Source organism: Lynx canadensis, chromosome A1, assembly GCF_007474595.2.
Source record: "Lynx canadensis isolate LIC74 chromosome A1, mLynCan4.pri.v2, whole genome shotgun sequence".
NCBI classification, from domain to species: domain Eukaryota; kingdom Metazoa; phylum Chordata; class Mammalia; order Carnivora; family Felidae; genus Lynx; species Lynx canadensis.
In genome coordinates, this window is record NC_044303.2 from 106,513,777 (window position 1) to 106,537,557 (window position 23,781).

Genomic DNA, 23,781 nt, shown 5'->3' on the forward strand with positions numbered 1-23,781 from the left:
ACCTCCTCCGCGCACTAGACCCGCAGCCGGGCAGCCGGGCAGCCGGGCAGCCGAGACAAGTCCGGGTTGGAGGGGGCGGTCCCGGCAGCGGGCGCAGGCGCTAGCTAGCGCCTTCACCCAGGCCCCACCGCCCAGCCCTCAGTCGCGGTCCGCCCCCTGAGGGGCGGAGGAGGGCGCGCGAGCCGCGGCCGCCAGGGCCCGCCCCTTCGCCTTCCAGAGCAAGCGGGCGGCGCGGGGAGGCGGGGCCCCGGCGGCCGGCCCTGTCTGCGCCTCGCTGGCCTCGGAGCTGGCAGACGCTCGGGGGAACATGGCGGCGGCGGAGCTGGCTGTCCCGGCGCTCCCCAACAGCGGCGGCGCGGGGGCGCCGTCGGGCACGGTCCCCGTGCTCTTCTGCTTCTCGGTCTTCGCGCGGCCCTCGTCCGTGCCGCACGGCGCGGGCTACGAGCTGCTCATCCAGAAGTTCCTCAGCCTGTACGGCGACCAGATCGACATGCACCGCAAATTCGTAGTGCAGCTCTTCGCGGAAGAGTGGGGCCAGTACGTGGACCTGCCCAAGGGCTTCGCGGTGAGCGAGCGCTGCAAGGTGCGCCTCGTGCCGCTGCAGATCCAGGTGGGTCCCGCCGGAGGGCCGCGCGCCCAGCCGCTGCTCCTGGTCCCGGTGCGTCTCTGTCTCCGCCCCCGCCGCGCTCCTCAGGTGCCCTGCGCCGCCCTGGCGCCGGGCCCTGCGCGCCTCGCCGGCTTGGAAGGGCGGTGGGGCGATCGCAGTCCTCGGGGACGGCCCAGAGAATGGGCCAGTAGGAAGGTGACGGTCAGCAGCTGTCCGCCCCCGAGGCGGGGGCGGGGGCCTCCCAGCGGGTCGCGGCGCGAGCGAACGCCCCCACGTGTGTGGTCCTCGATCTCCCGCATCAGCCTTGTGTGCCTGGAGCAAGTCCAGCCGCCTGCGTAACCTAAGGGCTGCGCGGTACTAGCTGTGATTTTATTTTGGGCTCATGCCGAATGGGGTAAAGAGTTGATGCGGAGTATTGGCCTTAGGGTTACCCGGAGTTGTGTTTACCACTTGCGGAAACACAAACTTCAGGAGTTAGACCTTTCCCCCCCTCTCCCCAGCTTTCAGTTTCTGGAGCTTAAGCTTCTCCTAACCTTAAGTGAAATAACCATTTGTGTAGCCTTTTCCTGGTATCTGGCTACTTGAATCTGTTGATTATATATGCGTCGCCTACGTTGAAAAAGTTATTTGACTCTAGGACTGTAATACCTTGTTAATTACCCAACTTTTCCTAGACCACGATTTTCTGGCTTGAGAAAGTTGATGCACCTGAGGATTATTTTATAGCTTAAAATTTTTTTTTTTTGAAGCTGTGCCGTAATACCGTGCGGGTTTGTCTCCTGTCCTTTTTACTCTCAGAAGATTAACTGGAGGATTTATATTTTTGAAAAGAAAGAACGTAAGGTATATTTTAAATACTACACTGTCCACATTTTTTTTCTTTAGTTGAGAAACTGATAAGCTATTTCTTCCGAAGACCAAACTGAAATGTGGGATTCAGGCTTAGAAGGCATTTTAATATTCAAATGTCATATTCTTAAGATTATTCTCTAGATTCGTGTTTTCTAGCTGTATTCGGCTGCAGAATTGGTCTTGTTTCCTGTCACACCAGCACCCATGCCAGAAGCTTCCAAAGCAGGTACTTTTTACTTGGATAGATTTCTTAGGTTCAGAGGACAAAGGGCAGTGAGATTCCATTGTCTCTTCCTGGAGATCCTAAAGGGATATCTCTGATCCCCCAGAATTTGCCCTGGTGTCCATGCTGGGAATTGTGGTTTGTAGGTGTTTACTACACCCCCATTTTTATGTCTTCAAGAGTTTTCGTGGCTGACACCTCTTTGCAACCTTCTTTGTCAGTGTATTTAGATAATTGCTGCCAAAATACCCAAGAAGTTGGATGCCCCTTTGACAAATCCATTAATAAAGGCCAGAATCCAAACACTAACTGAGGAGATATGGAGCTATCCTGACGATGCAGACTTCTTTGTGATGCATTTCCTGTAGTGGTTGGGAGGGAGGGTGGGCAGTTCCCTGATAAGATGTTATGCTGAATCAGGGACTGCCCACCCCACATCTGTAAGTCTTCCCCCCACCCCCCTGCCCAAGATACGATTTTTTATTTTGAAAAATTCAATGCCCAGGTATGCCAACTCTTTTTAATTAAACATGTGTATACCAGAAACATCCTATACATTCTCAAAAGGCGTTATATAATTTAGGTCACTTGTGGCTTTTGAAGTATTTTGCTTGGTACAGAAGATAACAATTTTTTTGGTGATGTTTAAAATAAAAATTATAATAATAGCAGTACTCTGTTCCATCTTTAAAAATGTTATTTATACTTCACTTAAATAGTCCAAGAATTCCTAAGCCACTGTTATATAATACTTAATATATTTCAAAGTTGTAAAAAATATTTTTCTTTTATATTATCTCATTTTAGTACTCATCATACTTTGACTTGTTCCGCTGGGTGCCTCCCTTAGCCTAAAAATAACGTGGAAGGACACACACCTCATATATATCCATAAACCTATTCTGAAGCCTGTTTTTGTGTATTTATGTCTGAGTATACTTAGAGAAGTGAAGGGGAAGCTATTTCTTTTCATGAACGCTTTATTACATGGTTTTGGAACCTAGCTGGTTTTAGGAACCTTTAGGTTTTAGGAATCTAAAGACATGGACATTTTGTAGCTAAATGAGACCATAGAGTTCATGACACCAACATTTGAGTGGCGGCGTTAAGTGCCTGGCACAATGAAAGCAAACATGGATAAGACCCAGTTCTTGTTCCTTACCTGATACCCTAACTCTCACTTTGCAAAAGAGCAGAATAGATGGGAAATTGTCCAAGACTCCAAGGTGATGGTGGAGCTGGCAGAGCTGGGAAGGGCCTTCTTTTAGCTGCCTATAGCATTCATCTTTTCTTTTTGTGCTTAATGAAAGCATCACGCTGAATAGAAACCGGCCACAAACTTGAGCTTGTAATATCATTTGTTTTGCTGGTGTTCATTGCTCTTTGTTATCGATGCCTGTCGCTTAGGAAGGCTCAAGATGGCCCATCATTGAGGTGCTGCTACTGGGCATGGCAGGCCCCTTCTCCCAGAAGCAGGGATAGAGAGCATAAATTTGGCCAAATGTAGTCCACTGCTTAAATAATGTAACTTGTTATTTTTTCTTCCTGAACATAGACCTTAGAGCCTCGAGGGCCCTGTCTCACATACTGTATATTCTAGAATTTATTCTCAATTTACATAGGGTTGTGACTTTGCTTTCATGCTTGTTCTGACTGCTACTGCTACTGACCTTGTAAAACACAGTGGTCGCTTGTGCCATACTGTCTGCACCCTGGTTGGTTAAGCAATTCTGTGGGGACTGATCTTTGAGACTGCCGTTGCCAGTGTTGGACCTTTGCGTGTCTTCTCTGAAACACTGTCAAAATGACCGAGTGTCCGTTGACAGCTCAGGTAGCTGCAGACTGCTCATGTTTCAAGCATGGTTTATGTGTCTTCTGCTTTGTCAGAATGCTTGAAGTCTGAGGAATTTTGAGACACAGAAGAAGAAATGTAAATGAAAGGATTATACGGTGGGAATTTAGGTCATTTTTATAACTTACAGTTTTTAATTTTTCGAAAGGTGTTTCCCAATTTTTAACTAATTGAAACGTTCAACCCTGGGAATACCTGTAAATTTGATACCATATAACCACCACTTTATTTTCCAGCTTGTCACCAGGGAAAGCAGAGCCCAAACAGAAGGGAGGAAGAAATGGACATTTTAGGGAGGATGCCAGTGACGCCATTTTGCCTCCGTACATACGAGGGAAGGCTCTGGCAGCTTTGTGTGGGCAGAAGATAAGGGCTTCCCTGGGAAGGTTATTTTGACCTTTCCTGAGATGGTTAATTGGGAGGGGATTTGACTCCAGCTTTCGCTTTCTTGGAGGTTTGTTGCTACTGTTACTGTTTTTAACAGGGGGCATGGACATTTTTAGCTAGAAGAGACCCCAGGGTTTGTGGTGGGAAGGGAGAGAAGGCAGGGTTTGGAAAGAAGAGGGAAAAGAAGCTGTATCCCCTTGGGCTTGCTGAAAAGAAGCTGTACCCCCTTGGGCTTGCTGGTTTGAAGGTGGTGATGTTTGATAACGAAACCTTTACCGTGGGAGCATGTAGGAGGAGCAGGAAAATGATAATGATGAGAAACAGTGGAGAAGCAGGCCTGACAGATCTCTGGGAGGTGACCAGTGTCAGGGCACTGAGAGGAAACAGCTGGATCTTGAGGGTGTGGTTTGCCTCTACTCCATTGGTTCAGTGGGGTTGTGTGTGTGTCACGTTCAAAAAGTTAACATTTAACACTTTGGATTACTGCCCGAAGCATCGTATATTCCCCCCCCCCCCACCATGGAGGTTACCTGTAAATATGTGTGTTCATGATACTCTGTGTTTCAGAGTGGAATCTATGCATTTTTTGATTGATTACATGCAGCTCATTGGATCCTTGACGTAGCCCTCTGAGGGAAATGCTGTTTGGTTGCTTTATTAAGAAACTGCTGTTTGAAAATGTTAATGATTTGTCCCATTTCACGTAATTGAGTTTAGTGAAATTGAGATTTGGTCTCAGATTCCAATGCCCACAGCTCTGTGGTGTAGGGAGCCTTGTAACCCCAGGGGAATCACATCGCTGAAATCTGTTTTCAGGGAGTCAGTCCTCGAGCAAGGCCTTACTGTTACTGTGGTAATCACATTTGCTTGGAAACACTTCTCAGTGAAATAATGATACCCTGTACCCCTTTGGACTCTCTCCCAAGCACATCATTCATGCCTATCTTGTGACTGTAATAGACCCCTACAAGTTTGAACACATCATATTTACAATTCCAAACTTTTTTTTTTTTTTTTTTTGAGAGAACAGGTGAGAGAGGCAGAGAGAGAGAATAAAATCTCAAGCAGGCTCCTTGCTCAGCAAAGAGCCTGAGGTGGAGCTCAATCCCACGACCGTGGGATCATGACCTGAGCCGAAATCAAGAGTCAGATGCTCAACTGACTGAGCCACCCAGGCGCCACTACAATTCCAAACTTTAATCATTCCTAAAGGTACACAGTTTACACACTGTAGTAGTTCGCCATGGAAGGCTGCTGTAACAGAGTGCCACAAACTGAGTGGCTTATACGACAGAAATCTGTTTCTGCACAGTCCTGGAGGCTAGTGATCAGGGCTGACTCCTTTCGAGGGCTGTGAGGGAGAATCTGTTCCATGTTTCTTTCCTGGCTCTTGGTTTGCTGGCCGTCTTTAGCATTGCTTGGCTTATGGACCCATTACCTTAATCTCTGCCTTCAATTTCACAAGGCCTTCTCTGTCCAAATTTCCCCTTTTTATAAGGAGACTGGTCATGTTGGATTAGGCACTCACCCTTCTCCATTATGACCTCATCTTGACTAGATTTTCAATAATTCTCTTTCCAAATAAAGTCACTTTTTGAGGTACTGGGGGTTACGAATTCACCATATGCACTTTGAGGGACACAATTTAACATAGAACACCATGTATTACTTTTACGGAAGAACAGAACTGGTACACAGAGCATCCCTAAGCAAGGCCAGCCTCCCCGTATGTGTCTGCCCTGAGTAACCTGAGGCACTCAGCATGGGAGGTGCAGGTTCCTTGCAGCTGTACAGCCATTGTGAGAAAATGGTCAGAACACATTTTCACTAGAAGAGGGGAAAATAGTGTCATGTTAATGGTTATAATGTACTTGGGGATGAAAAGTTTTTTGTCTTTGAAATCTAAGGTCAAATAACAGCTATGACACTTCTTAAGTGGTCACCAGTTTATATTGGAACACTTTTTTGTTGGGGAAGCTACTGGCTCCAATCAATTTTTTGTATTTAAATATTTATTGGAATATGTATTACCTGTATGTGTATATACAGGGTTGTTTGTAGATATATAGATATATGAAGGTGTGTATGTATACATCCATATATTTTTATATGTGAGTTTTTCATGATTCCTGAATATGCATCAATCTGTAGTTGTATTTTGCTTGTGATGGCATTTGGTGAATACCACTTTTAATTTGCTAGCCTGCAAATTCTCTTCCACGATCCATTCCTGGAATTCTAATTATTTAGTTGTCATGTCTTCCGAGGTCCCCCTGGGCTATGAAAGTTTTTCAGACTTATACTGTTTTTGATGTCGTTGACAATTTTGAGGCATAGTGGTCAGATATTTTGGTAGAATGTACCTCAGTTTTGGTTTATCTGATGTTTTTCTAGTGCTTACAATGGGGTTTTGGGATTTTGAGAGCCAGATCATGAAGGTTGTTGTCATCACATTTTGTCTTATATACTATCAATATGACCTCACAGATTATCTCAGTTTTGATCACCTGGCTGAGGCAATGTCTACCAGGTTTTTCCACTACAAAGTCACCATACTCCCTCTATATTCTACTTTGAGGAAGCAAGTTACTTGGTGCAGACCATGTCCTAGGGGGTGTCAGGAGTTAAAGTCTGACTTGCTGGGAGAAGGCTATCCGGGCATTTTTCATTAACTAAGTTATAATCAAATCATCGCTGCATAATAATGTGCCTTGCCATTATCTCTGTGGTTTCTCTCTGTGTTTGCTGAAAGCCTGCAGGTAAGTTCCTATACTAGAAGGGTTTTGCAAGGTGGTGAGGATTTTATGGCTGCATTTTCTGACGTCCCCAGTCTTTGACTACTATGACATATATCTAATGTGGTTCCTTGCCTGGAACAGGATACCTCACACTCTGAAAGGAGATAGAGGGAAGCACCAGGTAACAGAAACCCCAGGAGACCACAACTCTCAATATTTAGGATTTCTGGGTAGGTAAGGTTTTATTCCTTTCAATATCCCAATATTGAGTATTTTGACCATTTTAGTATTGTGGTCCTGGGGTATTACATAATTTAACATTCTCTGAATTGAGCGTGCTCTAAAACGATCTTGTCCCAGTTTATATATTATGTACATACTGTTACTCCTCCACTAGAAGGCTAGAGTGTGGAACTAGTTGAATTGTGATCTGCTTTTATTGTATTTTGAATCTTTTCTCTGTCATCTATCGTTTCTTGCTGATACCAGTTTGCCTGTCTCCAGCAGTTTCCTTTCTGGTTTGCTGTTTATAACCTTTTGTGAATTTAGAGTCCGCACAACCAACCGTGTTAGGAATGTATACAGAGTTTGTCCATTATCTGAGATGAGATCTGTGAGCTGAAGATACAGCAGGTATGAGCTGTAAGGATGATAGTGCGTGTCCGTCCAGCACACTTAAACCTTTCCCCGTTTACTTTGCCTGCTTCCTGCTCTCATAGCCGTGGAGTGGCGAGAATGGCTGAGTTGCATTGCTATAATCTGAAACAGACCAATTGTGGGTAAGCTGCATTTTGTAGTGTGCCCTAAACACATTGTGGATGACTAGGGACCCACTTGGATTTTGAGCCCTTCTAGCCAAAATTTAATTTTTACTGAGAATTTAAAGTACATATTCATATATAGTGATTGGTTTTTAAAATTGTGTCCTGAGTACCTCTGTATACATCATACTGCTTTGGAAAAGGACCAAAATGGAGGCATGACACCTGCATTAAAATTAAAGTAAGCAAACAGTTAAAGATACAATGTATAATTTAAGATGACTGAATATTTATTTTAATCAGACTCTATTGGCAAAGTAGGAAAACCCTGTACCTAATGTTCGAATTACAGATGGCACACCCATTCTGCCATGACCTTGGTGTTGCATGTCTGTAGAGTTCACACCAAAGGAAGGTTGATGCCAGAGTGCCTCAGACCAGCACATAGATAATAAAGTACAAAGTTACTAGAACAGTCATACCACTCAGGATAAAAGATTCCTTTTAATGATTCATTTAATTCCTGTAGCAGTTGTTTCCTGAGAAGTTGCCCTGGGCACTGACACTAAGGCAGGGTCTAGGGCCAGGCTGGTGGGGAAGCCACCACCATGTGATTGGGACGTGGGTTTCTTTAGGAAATTATTAACAGCTATTATCTATGGATGGTTTTAGGGCAAAACAGGGTAGCTAGAGGGGAGACTTAGGAGGTGGCTAGTAAGAGGAAGAGTATGGGTTCATTCAGGACCGGGCTGCTTCCTTTATATATATGCTCTCTGAAATTAGAGAAGGTAGGAAGGAAAGAAGCATGGGCCTTGAAGAATCTATGAGTGACATTAAATTCTTACATTCAACAGTGGTTTTTACTTTTTGGTAAATCCGTATTGGGCCCAAGTTGTAGCCCAACTACAGTAATTAACGTAAAGCTTGGTGATCTAATGCCTGCTTTTAACCTTAATTCGTTAATTTCCTGATGGTGATGAATCTTTTTAAGAAAGCAAATGTCACCTTTATGTCTGTCTGTTTAACGGTGGTGATGTGTTTGGCATCATTTTATTGCATTTCTTTTTTGAACTCTAAGAAGTTATTCCTGAGAACAGCATCTTGATATTTCTGTGTTGGTGACAGCAGCAAGCCTGGAGTTCTTTTTTTTTTAAGTTTATTTATATATTTTGGGGGCAGAGAGAGAGGGGAGGCAGAGAATCCCAACCAGGCTCCTCACTGTCAGCGCTGAGCCCATCCTGGGGCTCGAGCTCATGAACAGTGAGATCATGACCTGAGCTGAAAAGAAGAGATCGTGAGTCAAACACTTAACTGACTGAGCCACCCAGTGGATTGCCCAGTGGATTTCTGTTTTTTTAGATATATGTTTCCTAGTCTCTGCTACAGATTATTTTCATTGTTACTTTTCATACTTGTAAGCATTGCCAGTTTACTATCATAACGTTTTTTTCCAATTACAAAAGCAGTGCGCATTTTTATTTATTTTTTATTTTACTTATTTAGTGCGTGTGAGAGAGAGTGGAGGAGGGGCAGAGGGAGAGGGTGAAAGAGGGGATCTTAAGCGGGCTCCATGCCTCAGTGCTAAGCCCAATGTGGGGCACGATCTCGCCACTGTGAGATCATGACCTGAGCTCAAATCAAGAGTCAGATGCTTGAGCCACTCAGGCACCCCAGTGTGTATTTTTAAATATTATTGGGAGGGGTTTTTAAATAGCATTTGGAGAATATAAGAAAACCATAAAGAAAAAAACATTGCTAACTCCCGTTAAAACAGTTAATGATAGAATGTGTAATTTAAGATGACTGAATATTTATTTTAATCAGAGTCTGTTGGCAAAGTAGGAAAACCCTGTACCTAATGTTCGAATTACAGATGGCACACCCATTCTGCCATGACCTTGGTGTTGCATGTCTGTAGAGTTCACACCAAAGAAAGGTTGATGGCAGAGTGCCTCAGACCAGCACATAGATAATAAAGTACAAAGTCACTCGAACAGTCATACCACTAAAAATAAAAGTGGTATCTACTTGTTAATACTCATATATTTGCTTCTTCTTGATAATAGTCTCCTATATTTGCTTCTATCTTCTATTTGTATTTTTACATTATTGAAATACTATTGAACTGTGCTCTCTTTTTAAAATTAACATTAGATTATGAGCATTTCTTTGTAGATGGCTCAAATTTTTTGAAAACTTATTTGCATATGTTATTTTGGTTCTCTAAAAAATGTTTTATCATGTGAACATGTTAAAATTTGTGTAGTCATTTCTGTATTGTTGGTCCTTGGTTTATTTCTAATTTTCACTATTGAAAGCAATTCAGGGAATATCTTTGGATAATTTTTGTTTGTTTGTTTGTTTTGTAATTCGAATCATTTCTTTTAGGTAATAGTGGTAGAAATTGACTTACTGGGTCAAACATTAGGAACACTTTTCTCCTTCATTGACCTCCACTGAAAATAAATGTCGTTGTATAACGAGTGCTAAATCATTCTTTTTTCTTTTTTTCTCAGCTCACCACCCTGGGAAATCTTACACCTTCAAGCACTGTGTTTTTCTGCTGTGATATGCAGGAACGATTCAGACCAGCCATCAAATATTTTGGGGATATAATTAGTGTGGGACAAAGATTGGTATGTTTGTTTGTTTATTTTTTCCAGTTTGCAGAAGCATGATATACATTTATATGTATGCAAATTGTATATTACTAATTGTTTGTTTGTTTGTTTTTTCCAGTTACAAGGGGCCCGGATGTTAGGAATTCCAGTTATTGTAACAGAACAGTATCCTAAAGGTCTTGGAAGCACTGTTCAAGAAATTGATTTAACAGGTGTAAAATTGGTACTTCCAAAGACCAAGTTTTCAATGGTATTGCCAGAAGTAGAAGCAGCGTTAGCAGAGATTCCTGGAGTCAGGAGTGTTGTGTTATTTGGAGTAGAAGTAAGTACCTGTTGTTATGTTTTGGGCACAATGTCATTTGTAAAATCTTGATATGTCCACAGTGCCATTTTGTAGATAGACGAGGTGGTAGGCGGTAGTAATGATGAAAAATAGCCACCCTTTATTAAGTGTTGACTGTGTGCAAGGCAGTGATCTGCATCTGTTAATTCATTAAACACTCCCCAGTGAGTTTCTGAGCCAATTAAGTACTTTTCATCTCCCCCTGTTATGTAGATGAGGAAACGAAAATACAGATGTTGTACCACTTGCCCAGGGTCATACTGCTGGTTATGGGATGGAATTGAATTTGAATGTGGGTTGATTGATTGTTGCGCCTTTCCTTTTAACTACTTTTGGAGCACGGTTTTATTAAAGGCGTTATTTTTATTTATGTGTTGTAGGATTTCACGTTGGTCGTGTTTTTGCTGTAGAAAAACCATAGAAATCATGTATTTCATTGTCCTTCACGCTTGATCGCTTACATACCTTTTTAAAGGAACAAAACCCATAGATTCTTAATGCTGATTAAAATGATTTTTTGATCTTTTTTTGGATATCTACGAATGGAATACATGTATTTATTCATAGCATTTAAACAACTATTGAATTAAATTTAAAAGTTATGAAAACTGTAAAAACAATGCAGCCCAAAATAGTGTTACTTTAATACACCTATGATGTATTGATGGTAGGATTTATACAGTAGGTTTTAAGATGTAGCCTAGGGTTTAGATATACGTTACATATTTGTCTTTTGACTTCGATAATGACAATATAGGGTAAGCTTGTTTTTATTAATGTCATGCCAAATACTGTTGCTGACTTCTGCACTTTTTTTGCTCATTCATCATTGTTCTACCTCATGCCTAATCAAAATCATCTTTGAACAGTCCTCCAGTGCTAATTTTAATGAAATGTCAGTTGATAATTCTCCAAAGCTCACTTGTCATGTGCACATAAGGTTGGCATCCTGGTATTACTGAAATGTGCTTTCATTGCTTATATAACCCAGTTATTGTTGGGACATGTTTTTACTCTGTATTCTCTGCTAATGAATTGTTACAAGTTAGTACTTACAAAAATGGAATCTATATAATACATCTGCTTGTGCTGTATACTGGATATTTTTTGCCTTTGTCACTTGTTATTTTTAACTTGGCCTACCTTTACTACTGGGTACCCAGTAACAACTTAGTTTTTCTACTTGTTTCTCAATATGCAGGACTGCTGACTCATTCTTTGTGTTAGGCACTCAGTGTGAGTTCAGAAATAAACCCGACTGCAAGTGGCATCAAAACCGAGTGGTAGTAGTCAGTCGTATGAAGGTCATTCAGATGACAGATGAAAATCTTTAAAAAGAAAAAAAAAATTCTCACAGAGCTCTAAGAATATGTTCAAGTTCCTAGTGTGAAAAAAACCTGATGTAATCCAGTTCCTGACTTTACAATGAAGAAACCAAAGCCTGAGATGCTGTTTATTTTCAAGAGCACCTAGCAAGTTAGAGGCAAATCTAGGTGTAGGACAAGGTCGTGAGAGCTGTAGTATTCTTTCTGCTTTATCATGGTGTCACGCATTTGTAAAATGCTTTACTGCGTTTTTACGTATGATTTTTTACTTTCCTACTAGACTCATGTGTGCATCCAGCAAACAGCTCTGGAACTAGTTGGCCGAGGTATTGAGGTTCATATCGTTGCTGATGCCACCTCATCGAGAAGCATGATGGACCGGATGTTTGCTCTTGAGGTACTTGTCCTGGTTTCAAACAAATGATTGGTCAAATTTTCCAAATTAATTTGAAGAATAATGAGTACTTCACAGCAATGAAGCATTTACCTCTTCAGTTTGAGTTGTACTCTGACCATAGCGGACTCACTGACTTCCAGAGTCGTGTGCTGACCAACTTTTGAGGTCTTGCCACCATATTGTTTTAGATCTTCTGTCTCCTGAGGTCTGGAGTTCTAGTGAGACCAAAAGCTCTTGCACATCTTTCATTGGACTTTGTTTTGGTTTGATGTTTGAACTTCTAAGAGGTATTCCAGAAAGCTTAGTCTGAACCATTTAGAGATTTGCAAATCAAAAACAGCCCACCTTGGTTTAACTCAGCCAAGATGTAGCCCAAAACTAGGGTGTGGTGGGCCTAAGACTGACTCTGCTTATATTAAGCTTCCTCACATGTGAATCTCTGGGACTAGGAGGTATGTCACTGCCTGTGGACACCACTCAGACACATTGTTTCTTGGCTGTCTGCACCAGCGTATCAGGTTGGATCATAGTCAGGGAATCAGTGATGTTTTGTCAAGGTTGCTTAACAGTCGTCTTCTGTAAGCATTTTCTCTTCCTGTTGAGACGCAAACTACCACATAAGTGTTTGAAACATGCACTCCACGTTGTGGATTGTTCTCTTTCTCTCTCTCTTGTTTAATTCTAATTCTGTAATAATTTTAGAGTAATGTCCATGTGGATTGAGTTGGCAAGTTTTTTAACTGATTATTTCTGTTGAGAATGGGAAATACAAATTGTTGTTTTTTGTTTTTTGTTTTTTTTTGAGATCCTCCAGTGTTGGGGCACAAGCTGGCCTGTGAACCACTTTCTCTGTTGGATTGCTAAATCATTTCGTTAGCTCACAGTGTGCCCAAGGGTGGTGAGGTAGGACAAATGAAAAAGAGTCAGAGGGAAGAAAGGAGAAAAGTCAGTGCAGAGAGTTGATGCAGAGGCATCTGGGGAATTGGCAACAGCAGTTGTTCTAAGGCCCTGGTTGGCCATCCCTTCTCTAGGAGGGCCGAGGTCCAGAACTTGGAATACTACAAACATCCAAAAAAAAAAAAAAACTTCCTTATAATAAGTTGCAAGGACTTCTGTCATACATTCAAGTAAGTTTTTGAGACATGTCTTTATATTATGGCATTTATCAAGTTTGTTGGCAGTTCTGTCTTCTCACCAGACAGACTAAAAACATAGTCAGGATATTTACTCATTCTTTCAGAAGTAGTCTCATCTCAGTGATGAGGAGTCAAAACACTGGAGGGATAATACTGGTTTGAATGCAGGTTGTGGCATTCAGTAAATCTGTGTCCAAGGACAATTTAGCTAGTACATATGCCTCAGATTTCTTACTGGTGAAATGGAAATAATCATAGCCACTACATGGCAGGATTTGGTGAGGATTAAATGAGGTAATGTGTTGATGGCATTTAGTGTAGTGCCTGATAACAGTAAACACAGGTTAGCTGCTGCATTTACTTTTATTGTTATTATTTATAATCGTCTCTATGAGGTTAGTCTTCTTTGAAACGTAGAAGCATTACATCAGCTTGTAATACCCAGAAGGGACCAGTTGTGAGAAGTTCTCAGGAGGGAAGGAAAGAATCTGGTGTGGGTGGCTTTGGCAGAGACAGAGCCCCCAGCACTGCCTTGGGGCCCAGCGTGGAGGTTGGAAAGTTAAAAAAGAATGAGGTCAGGTGTTGATGGAGGAGGCATGCCACATTGCACAGTTTTCTCTTAGTCTTTCTTAATTTTATATTCGAGGTGTTATAGTTTATACCTCATTTATTGGGAGAAATGTTAAGTATCTTTCTTTTAACGTGTGACTTTGAAAGTTAAATAGCAATCGGGCCAGCTTCCTTCTTTGTTCCTTTAGAACACAACTACCTAAGGAATTTGAAACTCCCCATATTCCCCATTGAGATTATTATACTAAGATGATTTATAATTACTATTACTGAAACTTCTGTGCCAGAGTTTGTGGTATGTGGGTTATTCGACAAAATATTTTGAGCATCGGCCATCTGTCAGGCATTGTTTCTTTCAACTAATAATTGGTAGGGTAAATGCAAAATAAGAGAGAAGAAAACCCTCTCTGGAACTTGATACCCTTGTACTTGTGGAGGTTTGTTGATATTGGTTGGAAATGTACTGGGTTTTGTCTTTGTTTTGCACTTTGCCCTCTCTGAAGCTGTCATGGCTTTGTGCCCTTGCATTTGGAGATTTGTAGATGAAAGTAACTTTTCTTTTTCGGAGGCCTCTTTGGACTGTTTTTGCAAAGTGTAGGGGATGAATTTCAGAAGCCTAATAAGTTATGTATCTGTGTGCATTAAAGATGTGCAGTTTTAACTGCCCCTTTTGAATCCAGGAAAGAGAGAGTTTGGGACTGGTACTGTAGGTGTCCTCACACCTTATGTTGTTGTACACGAACCTGCCTATGTCTGGACAAGTTGGTGCTTTTCTCTCTCTGCTCAGGTACCTTTCAGTTGGGGCTGGCAGGCACCATGGGAAGGTCTGGGAGTCTGTTCTAAAAGCTTTGCACATTGCTGAGCCATGCCTCCTCATACAGGTTCTTGGCTTGATTAGTTTTGAGTCCAGTCACTACTGGCCATATCTCCGTCTTGGAGCTAAGTAACACTGTGTAGGTTTCAGTTGACTAATATGTGTTTCTGTGCCTCGAGCATTCCAGCCTTTTCCCGCCACGGTGACCCGTCTCAGTGTCACTGAGGATTGTTGGCCTGCGGTCAAGCAGATTGTGGTCAGCAGAGCACTAGGGAAAGCTGGTTTCTTCAGGAGTCATCTGATTTCTTCCTTCCATCTGGGAACAAACAGTTCTCTGTCCTTCTTGCCTCACTAAGGAACTAGAGAGATAAGCAAGGACTGACCTCTGTTGGCACTCTTGAGTGTAAAGCACTCTTGCGGACACTGAAAGTATGTGATTGGGATTCAGAGCAAATCATTGAAAGTCTGCTGGTTGAACCTTGGTCAGTGAGGAAGGCTGAGCAGGGCCGCCAGCTAGTGAGGGAGGGAGCTGCGTCTGAAGACATTCACACAGCTGCTCTGCATCTAGTCTCATATTTGTCCCCTGCCCTTGTCTCCAAAGCTAGCACACAGCCCTGGAGATTTCTTAGGGTTTTGGTATGGTAGGCAGAAGTTGACTAAAAGGCAAGGAGGAGGAAATTAGCTTCCAGAAGTCTTTAAGAAACTCAGAGATAACTTACCTGGTTATCTGTTATTTGTCTCAACATAGAGTACTAGCGTAGCACGCTTGCTGTCTTTCCTCGCTCTTCCCTACGTAACTCTGCTGTTTGTTCATTTCTTTAGAGTTCTCGTCAGCTGCTCTGCGTGCCCTTCCACACTGGCTATTGAGTCCAAGCTTGCTTTCTGAAGAGTAGGCTATGGCTCCTACTCCCTGCTGCGTCCTTGGGGTTAAAAAGGAAGGGGTTGCAATGCCCGTGGGAAAATTGGGCAGGTGCATCTACAGTCATCTGAAGGATTAACCTTCACTCTGCAAGGATGTCCTGGCTCTTCATGGGACTCCTTCTTTATGAGGAGTGACTGATCTAGGTCATTTCTTCTGACCTGCCTGGGAATTATTTCTAACCACCTGTCTTCCATGGTTCTTTTAGTAGATATTTCTTGGAATAGCAGTTGGCCAGTTTTTTCCCTGTAGTTTCTGATAACAGAGACATCTAAGAGTACCTCTCTACTCTAGAATTCTCATTCAGTTCTCGATCACTCTCTGCCTTGTTCTCGACTTTGTCTTCTTTGCCCTCTTCCTTCCCTCCTTGAGATTTCTGTCCTTGGTTCTTTATTATGCTTCCCCTGGGGCAATTTGGCAAGGACATTCATTGACCTGTCAGTGAAACTTTAGACAGCCTTAAATTTTATACTCGTGTTTAGTAATTCTGAAGTTTATGATGGTGGCAGTGGTGGTGGTTCTGTTATCATCATCCCAGGGGCACATTCCTAGACCTTGCTTGGAGGTCTTCTTTTTTTTTTTTTATTTTTTTATTTTCTAAATTTCTTTTTGGTAATATTTATCTATTTTTGAGAAAGAGAGAGGGGCAGAGCGTGAGTGGGAGAGGGGCAGAGAGAGAGGGACACACAGAATCCGAAGCGGCCTCCAGGCTCTGAGCTGTCAGCACAGAGCCCGATGTGGGGCTCGAACTCACGGACCGCGAGATCGTGACCTGAGCCGAAGTTGGACACCCAACTGATTGAGCCACACAGGTGCCCTCACTTGAAGGTGTTCTACCACTGGTCATTTCTTGTTTACAGGAAGGACACACATGCTGTAGGTCACATGTTTGGAAATAGAGAAAAAATAAAAATCGTTGTGCATTCATAGTCTTGATTTCTTTTCCTCCCTGGTACATATAAATCATAATATTAGCTATGTGTTTTCTTCTGCTTATTTCTTGTCTGTATTACTAATATAGAGAATAATCATAATGGGTTTCTGGTTTGTCTCCATGAGTGAATTTGATGGTATGACTAAGGACCATGGCTTTACTAGAGGACGCTAATTAACTGTGTCCTACCCTTGCTTTTGCTTCTGTAATATACTGTTCATTGTCATGCTTAGTTCTTGATTTGTCTTTTTTTTTTTTTTTTTTTTTTTTAAGCGTCTTGCTCGAACTGGGATCATAGTGACGACCAGTGAGGCTGTTCTGCTACAGCTGGTGGCAGATAAAGACCATCCAAAATTCAAGGAAATTCAGAATTTAATTAAGGCGAGCGCCCCAGAGTCAGGCCTGCTTTCCAAAGTATAAGGACGTTTGAAGGACTGGTCTCTTCCTCGGCATCAGGTGACCGGACTGTAAGCCCAGACAAGCTCTTGTCTCTACTAGAATTAAAACGTTCAAGTCAAAAATTGGCTCTTCTTTTGCGCCTCTTAGTAAAACGTAAGCAGTTAGACCCTTCGGGTACTAGCATTTAGTTACAGTGTTGAAGGCTTCAGGTGCTGCTTTATTCCTTTTCTTTTTGTTTTTGTTTAATGTGCTTTTATTTATTAAAAATTATAATGGAGGTGCCTGTTTTGTCTTTACTGTACCACAGATCATTATTTTCTAAAGTGAATACTCTTGTGACGTTTTCTTAAATTGTGCACTGTAAAGAAAAATATGCCGATCATGGTTTGACTTTTGTAGTATCATTCAGATCTATGTTGTAGTATGGATTCTGTGCTTTTACTTTACAGGTTGATTGAAAGAAGATTATTAGGTGAGAACTTAAAACAGGCCTTTGGATCATGTTACCCCTTTCCTTCACAATGCAGTCATCTTACTTGAGTGAGTTGCATTGATCTAACCAAACAAAATTATATTGAATAATTATGTTTCTTTCTTGAGTATGCTAATTTTCTTGTTCTAGTCATCATCACAAATTCTGTTAATGTTCTTTTTTTTACTGGGATATTTTACCTAGAAAGACTCATTGGGCCGTTGTTTGTTTTAATTTTGTAAATGGAATGATTTACAATACTGTATAATTAGTGACGAGCTGACTTTGGCTGAATGTGTTTACAGCAATCTTGAATACATATTCTAATATGCACCAGATTTAGCAAAGAGTTAAAAAGCCTCGGTAAAATCGAGTTTTTCAGTGTCCATATTCTTATTTGATATTTTCTCTTCCTACCCTCCAAATATTACAATTAATGCAAAGGCTTGAGTAATGATTTGGTAGTATTAATTTTGTAGTCATTGCTACTCTTCAATAAATTTATTTTCTTTAAAAACTTATTAGAGGGTTTTAAAACTTTTTTTTATATTATGTGAAATATGGAACATTGCTGTCTTTTATATTAAAGTAATTAAAGAAAATGTATTATGTGAATGAAATTATTTTGTTCCCTACAATATAGCTCTATGAGTACTATACCAGGCATTCGAATATTTATTTAAAGGTGTAAAACTTTTGACATTTAAAATCTCTAGGGGCGCCTGGGTGGCGCAGTCAGTTAAGCGTCCGACTTCAGCCAGGTCACGATCTCGCGGTCCGTGAGTTCGAGCCCCGCGTCGGGCTCTGGGCTGATGGCTCAGAGCCTGGAGCCTGCTTCCGATTCTGTGTCTCCCTCTCTCTCTGCCCCTCCCCCGTTCATGCTCTGTCTCTCTCTGTCCCAAAAATAAATAAACGTTGAAAAAAAAAATTTTAAAATCTCTCAACCAAAGGGAGTTGTCAAAGGAAAATCCTTTGCAGGTGGGGCAAATGGATTTTACTGAAGGGCCTTTTCATTATTTAAGAGTAATTGAATTGTTTATATTTCTTTTGTCATTGTAACAAACAGCAGCCAGCTGTCTTGTGGGTGTGGTTGAGTATTTTTTCCCCCAGCAAATTTGGGTTTCAAAAAAGAAGAATCAAAGATTTCTGCACATTCTAAAATAGTTTTTAATAACTTCAGCGTAGTGCTTTTCAAACTTTAATAAGATTGCAGTTCACCTGGGGATCTTGTTAAACTGCTTACTCTGGTTCAGTAGGTGTGGGGTAGGGCTTGACATTTTGCATTTCCACATAAAAGGCCACTTTGCACCAGTGCTGCTCAGAGCAAGGATTTAATCAACAACACCTGTTTCCCCACCTCTTGTTCCCCCCCCCACCCCCCCAGGCCCTTTGTTTTTCCCGAAATACCACCACAGTGAAGCCTTGTCAGAGCTGAAACTAATTCCCTGATCCCCGAGTTAGTTTCCTATGGCTACCATAACAGATTACCACAAATTTAGTGGCTTAACACAACACAAACCTAATATTCCTACCGTTCTGTAGGTTAGAAGCCTGAACTGGGTGTCACTGGGCTAAAATCCATCTTTCTCACTAGATTGTCAGCTCTTTGAAAGCAGGACCTGTGCAGTTTCTAGACTCATTCTAAAAATATATTTTGAGAACCTGCTAAGTTCTAATCACCATACTATGTGCTGAGGATAAAAAGATGCCCGTGGGAAATTTCTGGTCCGATACAAAATCAGATGTATCATAGCCTCTCTGTAAATGTAAATTGAAATAGGTTATGTCAAAGGTTCAGGAATGTCAATAAACAGAAGTTCAGAGTAATTGTGAATATGGCTTCTCCCTTCTTTCTTGCAGATCATCCAAAGCAAGGTCACATGGCCTTATTATTCTGGGAAGATTGAACTGATTTTAACACATTAGGCTTTGAATTTGGAAGTGTCTACAGTTTTGTAGGATAACAATATTCTTTTAACTGCTGTAAATAATGAAGTTGAGAACATAAGCAGAACCATAGCTCAGTGTATTGAACTGTAACGGGGTTAGGAGAAGGATTAAGATGCTTAATTTATCAAAATGTGAAAATATCTGCAGAACTTTAAAATTAAAAGTAGTAAGGGGCGCCTGGGTGGCTCAGTCGGTTGGGCGGCCGACTTCGGCTCAGGTCATGATCTCGCGGTCCGTGAGTTCGAGCCCCGCATCGGGCTCTGTGCTGACAGCTCAGAGCCTGGAGCCTGTTTCGGATTCTGTGTCTCCCTCTCTCTGACCCTCCCCCATTCGTGCTCTGTCTCTCTCTCTATCTCAAAGATAAATAAACGTTAAAAAATTAAAAAATTAAAAGTAATAAAAGTGATAACCTTCTCCAACCAGGAAAGTAAATGACCTGCTATATCAATTTAAACATCACATTTCTCTAATTGGAATATTTTCCCTTTTTAAAAGTTGGTGTTTGGATAAATTTGACTAGAGCTGGCTGAAACTATAAAGATCGTGATCTCAAAGGTCCATTTTAGCTCTAAAATTCTAAAATGGTTTGGGGCACCTGGGTGGCTCAGTCGGTTGAATGTCCAACTTCAGCTCAGGTCATGATCTCGAGGTCTGTGGGTTCCAACCCCGTGTCGGGCTCTGTGCTGACAGCTCAGAGCCTGGAGCCTGCTTCAGATTCTGTCTCCCTCTCTCTCTGCCCCTCCCCCGCTCGTGCTCTGTCTCTCTGTCAAAAATAAATAAACATTAAAATTAAGAAAAAATTCTAAAATGGTTTTATGTTACAAATGAGGCCTAGAGATAAATGGCTTTTCTAAAGATGCATAGATGGCTAAAGGCATAGTAGAATGGGAACCAGGTTTCTTTTAACACATCGTCTTGTGCTTCCTGACATGAGTGGTTAATGCTATAAAGATGTTTGGAAGGAGAGGGGAAAAACAATAAAAGGGATGCATGTTACAGTCTATAAAACACACCCTTTACTTAGCAGAGCTAATGGAATACTCCCATGCTTATAGCTTTTCTTGTGCTGCAGTCTTCGATCTAGTATTCTCTCCAGGTGGCTTTCTCACTAATTCGGGAGGATGGCCGATAATGTAAAATTATTTTCATTGTCAAGTAACTACACATCAATATTTGCACATCATTAATGTTTCCTTAATCCTCCGTGGAGCATTTTTGTCAACGTCTAACCTTTGATTAAAAAGAATTTAAAAATCACTAGGCTACCGTAATGAGAAATATCAATTACTTAGATGAGATTGCAATGGATTTTCTAAATAATTGAAATTGGCTTTTAGAATTCTTCCACATTGCTTTTCTTTTTCTTTTAGGTCTGAACAGATAACAAGAAAGTTTGTTTTTAGAAGAGATTGAAATCCAAAATGGTGTTTAAGTAAAAATAACCTGTTAATTCTTGTTGAGTAGAGTATACTCTTGATTTGCCGGCTGTAGGAAACAAAATTCTGAAATGGCGCCCAAAGTTCCCACTTTGATGTGGGAACACGCAGAGGCCCCTTCTCCCAGGCAGGCAGTAAACACCCAAGGTCAGTATGGTGTTAAAGGGTTTTGCTCAGGTGATTCAAGTTTCAAATCTGTGCATCTTTTATTCTTTTAAGTTTTTTAATGTTTATTTTTGAGAGGGAAAGAGAGCATGAACGGGAAGGGGCAGAAAGAGAGAGAGACACAGAATCCGAAGCAGGCTCCTGGCTCTGAGCTGTCAGCACAAAACCCGACTCCGGGCTCGAAATCACAAACCGCCAGATCATGACCTGAGCCGGAAGTCGGACGCTTAACTGACTAAACAGCCCAGGTGCCCCAAATCAGTGCCCCTCAATATAGGGAGGCTGGGTTTTGTGGCTTGTATCTATTCAGAGGAGATCGTAAAAGGGACTTGGCTCTTCCTGACAAAAGAGTGTGCAAGGGATTCCCCCGAGAGAGTCGGCTGCTGACTTTGAAGGTGGAGGGGATCACAAGCCTCAAAATGCAGGTGGCTGGCAAAGGAACAGGGACTCACGTTATGCAAGCCAAAAGAGCTGAATTCAGTCAACAACGTGAGTACGATTTGGAAGAAGATTTTCCTCCAGGAGCTCCAGACAAGAATGAGGTCCTGCTGACACCTTGATTTCTGCCTTGGGAGACCCTAAGCAGGGAATGCAGCCATCATGTGCCCAGACTTCTGATCTACAGAACTGTGAGGTAATACGTTTTCTTGTTTTAAGTCACTAAACTTGTGACAGTTGGTTACACAGCAATAGGAAACTAATAATTCTTGATTTTATTTTATCTTATTGTAATGTGTAATCATGTTTACATGAAGAAAGGAAGGAAATAAGTGGGATGTTATCAAGAGAATAAAATAATGTTTTTATTTTATATTCCAGTTAGCTCCTATTTATGTGTTTCCAGAAAAGTGGGGCAGGAAGGAAAAATGTACGTCTTCTAGCCCATCATATTAATACTGTGTTTTTTCATTGTCCTCGTTGGCTTTTTGTATTCTTGAGTGCACAGCAAGTCAAGTTAGAGCACGCTTGTCATAGGAGGCTTCATTTCTTGATATAATTGTTAGTTGCACAGTACATTTTACTACCATACTCTAAAAGTCACTAGGCTTTAGATTTATTCATTGTTCTCGCAGCTGTTTCCTTGTTAAATTGTTCCTCCCTCTTCAGGCACTAAATGCAAGAAATGAAAGGGGATGTGTCTCAGAACCTACAGTTAATACACAAGTACTCACTGTTGACGTATACTGAACACATGTGGCTCTGATTTGGGCTTTTGGAAAATGCATATTGTGCTTTCAGAATAGGCTCTTTGGCAGTCTCAGCTGAAAGTGTGGAATGCTTTGTAAACTACAGGTTGGAAATGTGCAGGGTTTTTTTTTTTTTCCAAGAGACTAAGACCCTAGAAAGAATGGATGATACCTGTGAAGAGCACCCATGAAAATTGTTGGCTGCTACTCAAATGTTAGTAGTTACTTGGTTGTATAGCTTGTGTGCCAGTAAGTAAGTGCTTTATTCTTTTAGAGAATTCGGCAGAACCAAATGTCTTAGGATGTCAGTATTCGATTTCATCAATTTGTTCATGCAGATAGACAACATGGTTTCTCCACAACATTGTGTGTGCATGTGTTCATCACCTACCCTTCTCAAATGTGGGAAAAAAAAAAAAGGTCGGGGTTGTCAGTGAAGGGCATTGGCAGGAAAAAGAGAAGAATGGGGAGTTTTCTTACTGGAAAAGTAGCCGCTGGTTATGTACTGCATTGAGAGGTCACACCTGGCTTCATTATTAATAGCTCTGGCACCTGAAGCAAATTTCTCATCTGCACAATGAAGAGAATGGATTACACTCCATCATGAGTACGGTTCATTACAGTTGTAAATTCTTTGCTGCACATTTTGAAAGTGAATTAAATTGAACATGTGGTTGAGTTCCCATCATCTTAGGGAAATGTGCCAGGTATACGAAAATGCTTTGTGTCTATGGACTCAGTCCTCATATCCCTATGATGTAACTGAAGAACTGAGTGACTAAGTAACTTGCCCAAGGCCGTTGAGCTGGTTAGAAGTGGAGAGGTGGAGATTTTGATTGGAATTTAGATAGCTTTTTGCTGTGTGTGCCCTCTTGCTATCCTGCTAGGTGCTAAGGAGACCTCTAAGAGCAAGCCGTAATAATGCTTAAAGCATGAGTGACAAATAGGTGTTCTTGATTCCCAAGTTTTTTCTTTTTTAAAAATTTCTTTAGTGTTTATTTATTTTGAGGCAGAGAAATAGAGCATGAGTGGGGGAGGGGCAGAGAGCGAGAGCAGAAGACACAGAATCTGAAGCAGGCTCCGAGCTGTCAGCATAGAGCCTGACGCAGGGCTCGAACCCACAAACTGTGAGATCGTGACCTGAGCCGAAGTCAGATGCTCAATCTACTGAGCCGCCCAGGCACCCCCAAGTTTTTTCTTTATATAGATAACCTTTTTTCCTGTCTGAGATTTGCTATAAATAGCTTGATTTTTGTTTTGCAGACTTCCCCTTTTACTTTAAATATTTAATTTCTGTAGAGAGCTCCTTGAGAAACATGAAAATTTCACTAAATGTCAACCATCGTGCTCTCTTTAAACTTCCTTTGAAGGTTCATTAAATTGCTTCACATTTGCATTAAAAAATGCAGTTTTCTTACCTAGATACTGTTGATCAACTCCTCCAACCTATGTGTTCAGGACTTTCAGATAAATAGCTTTTTTTCTGGTGAATGTTTGCTCTGACAAATTTAATATCTGCTTATTTTAATGACAAAATATACTTACTGAAGACTGAATCTGTCTCTTAAACCCTTGAATATTTTCAGTCTTGAAGATCGGTGAAATAGAAAGTCTTTAGAGACTTGAATGATTAGGACCAAAAATAGCATAAGAACTTAATAGAATGGTGAGTAATGGGAATGCCCATACCCTA

At 41.4% G+C, this 23,781-nt stretch overlaps 1 protein-coding gene across 1 annotated transcript; it reads left to right on the forward strand.

Annotated features, from left to right (window-relative positions):
• Positions 1 to 285: 285 nt before the first annotated feature.
• On the forward strand, positions 286 to 17,871 carry ISOC1 (isochorismatase domain containing 1). The gene is made up of 5 exons (XM_030317427.1): positions 286 to 610; positions 9,937 to 10,056; positions 10,160 to 10,363; positions 11,990 to 12,106; positions 16,753 to 17,871. The coding sequence occupies exons 1-5, from the start codon at positions 308 to 310 to the stop codon at positions 16,897 to 16,899; spliced, it is 891 nt and encodes a 296-aa protein (XP_030173287.1). The 5' UTR covers positions 286 to 307; the 3' UTR covers positions 16,900 to 17,871.
• Positions 17,872 to 23,781: the final 5,910 nt, after the last annotated feature.

What these genes read in the sequence shown, in the direction of transcription:
- ISOC1 (XM_030317427.1), top strand. Translation starts at nt 308, where the DNA reads ATGGCGGCGGCGGAGCTGGCTGTCCCGGCGCTCCCCAACAGCGGCGGC. An exon ending in TTAGTGTGGGACAAAGATTG is followed by an intron (nt 10,057 to 10,159) that starts GTATGTTTGTTT and finishes TGTTTTTTCCAG; the next exon opens with TTACAAGGGGCCCGGATGTT. An exon ending in ACCGGATGTTTGCTCTTGAG is followed by an intron (nt 12,107 to 16,752) that starts GTACTTGTCCTG and finishes TTTTTTTTTAAG; the next exon opens with CGTCTTGCTCGAACTGGGAT.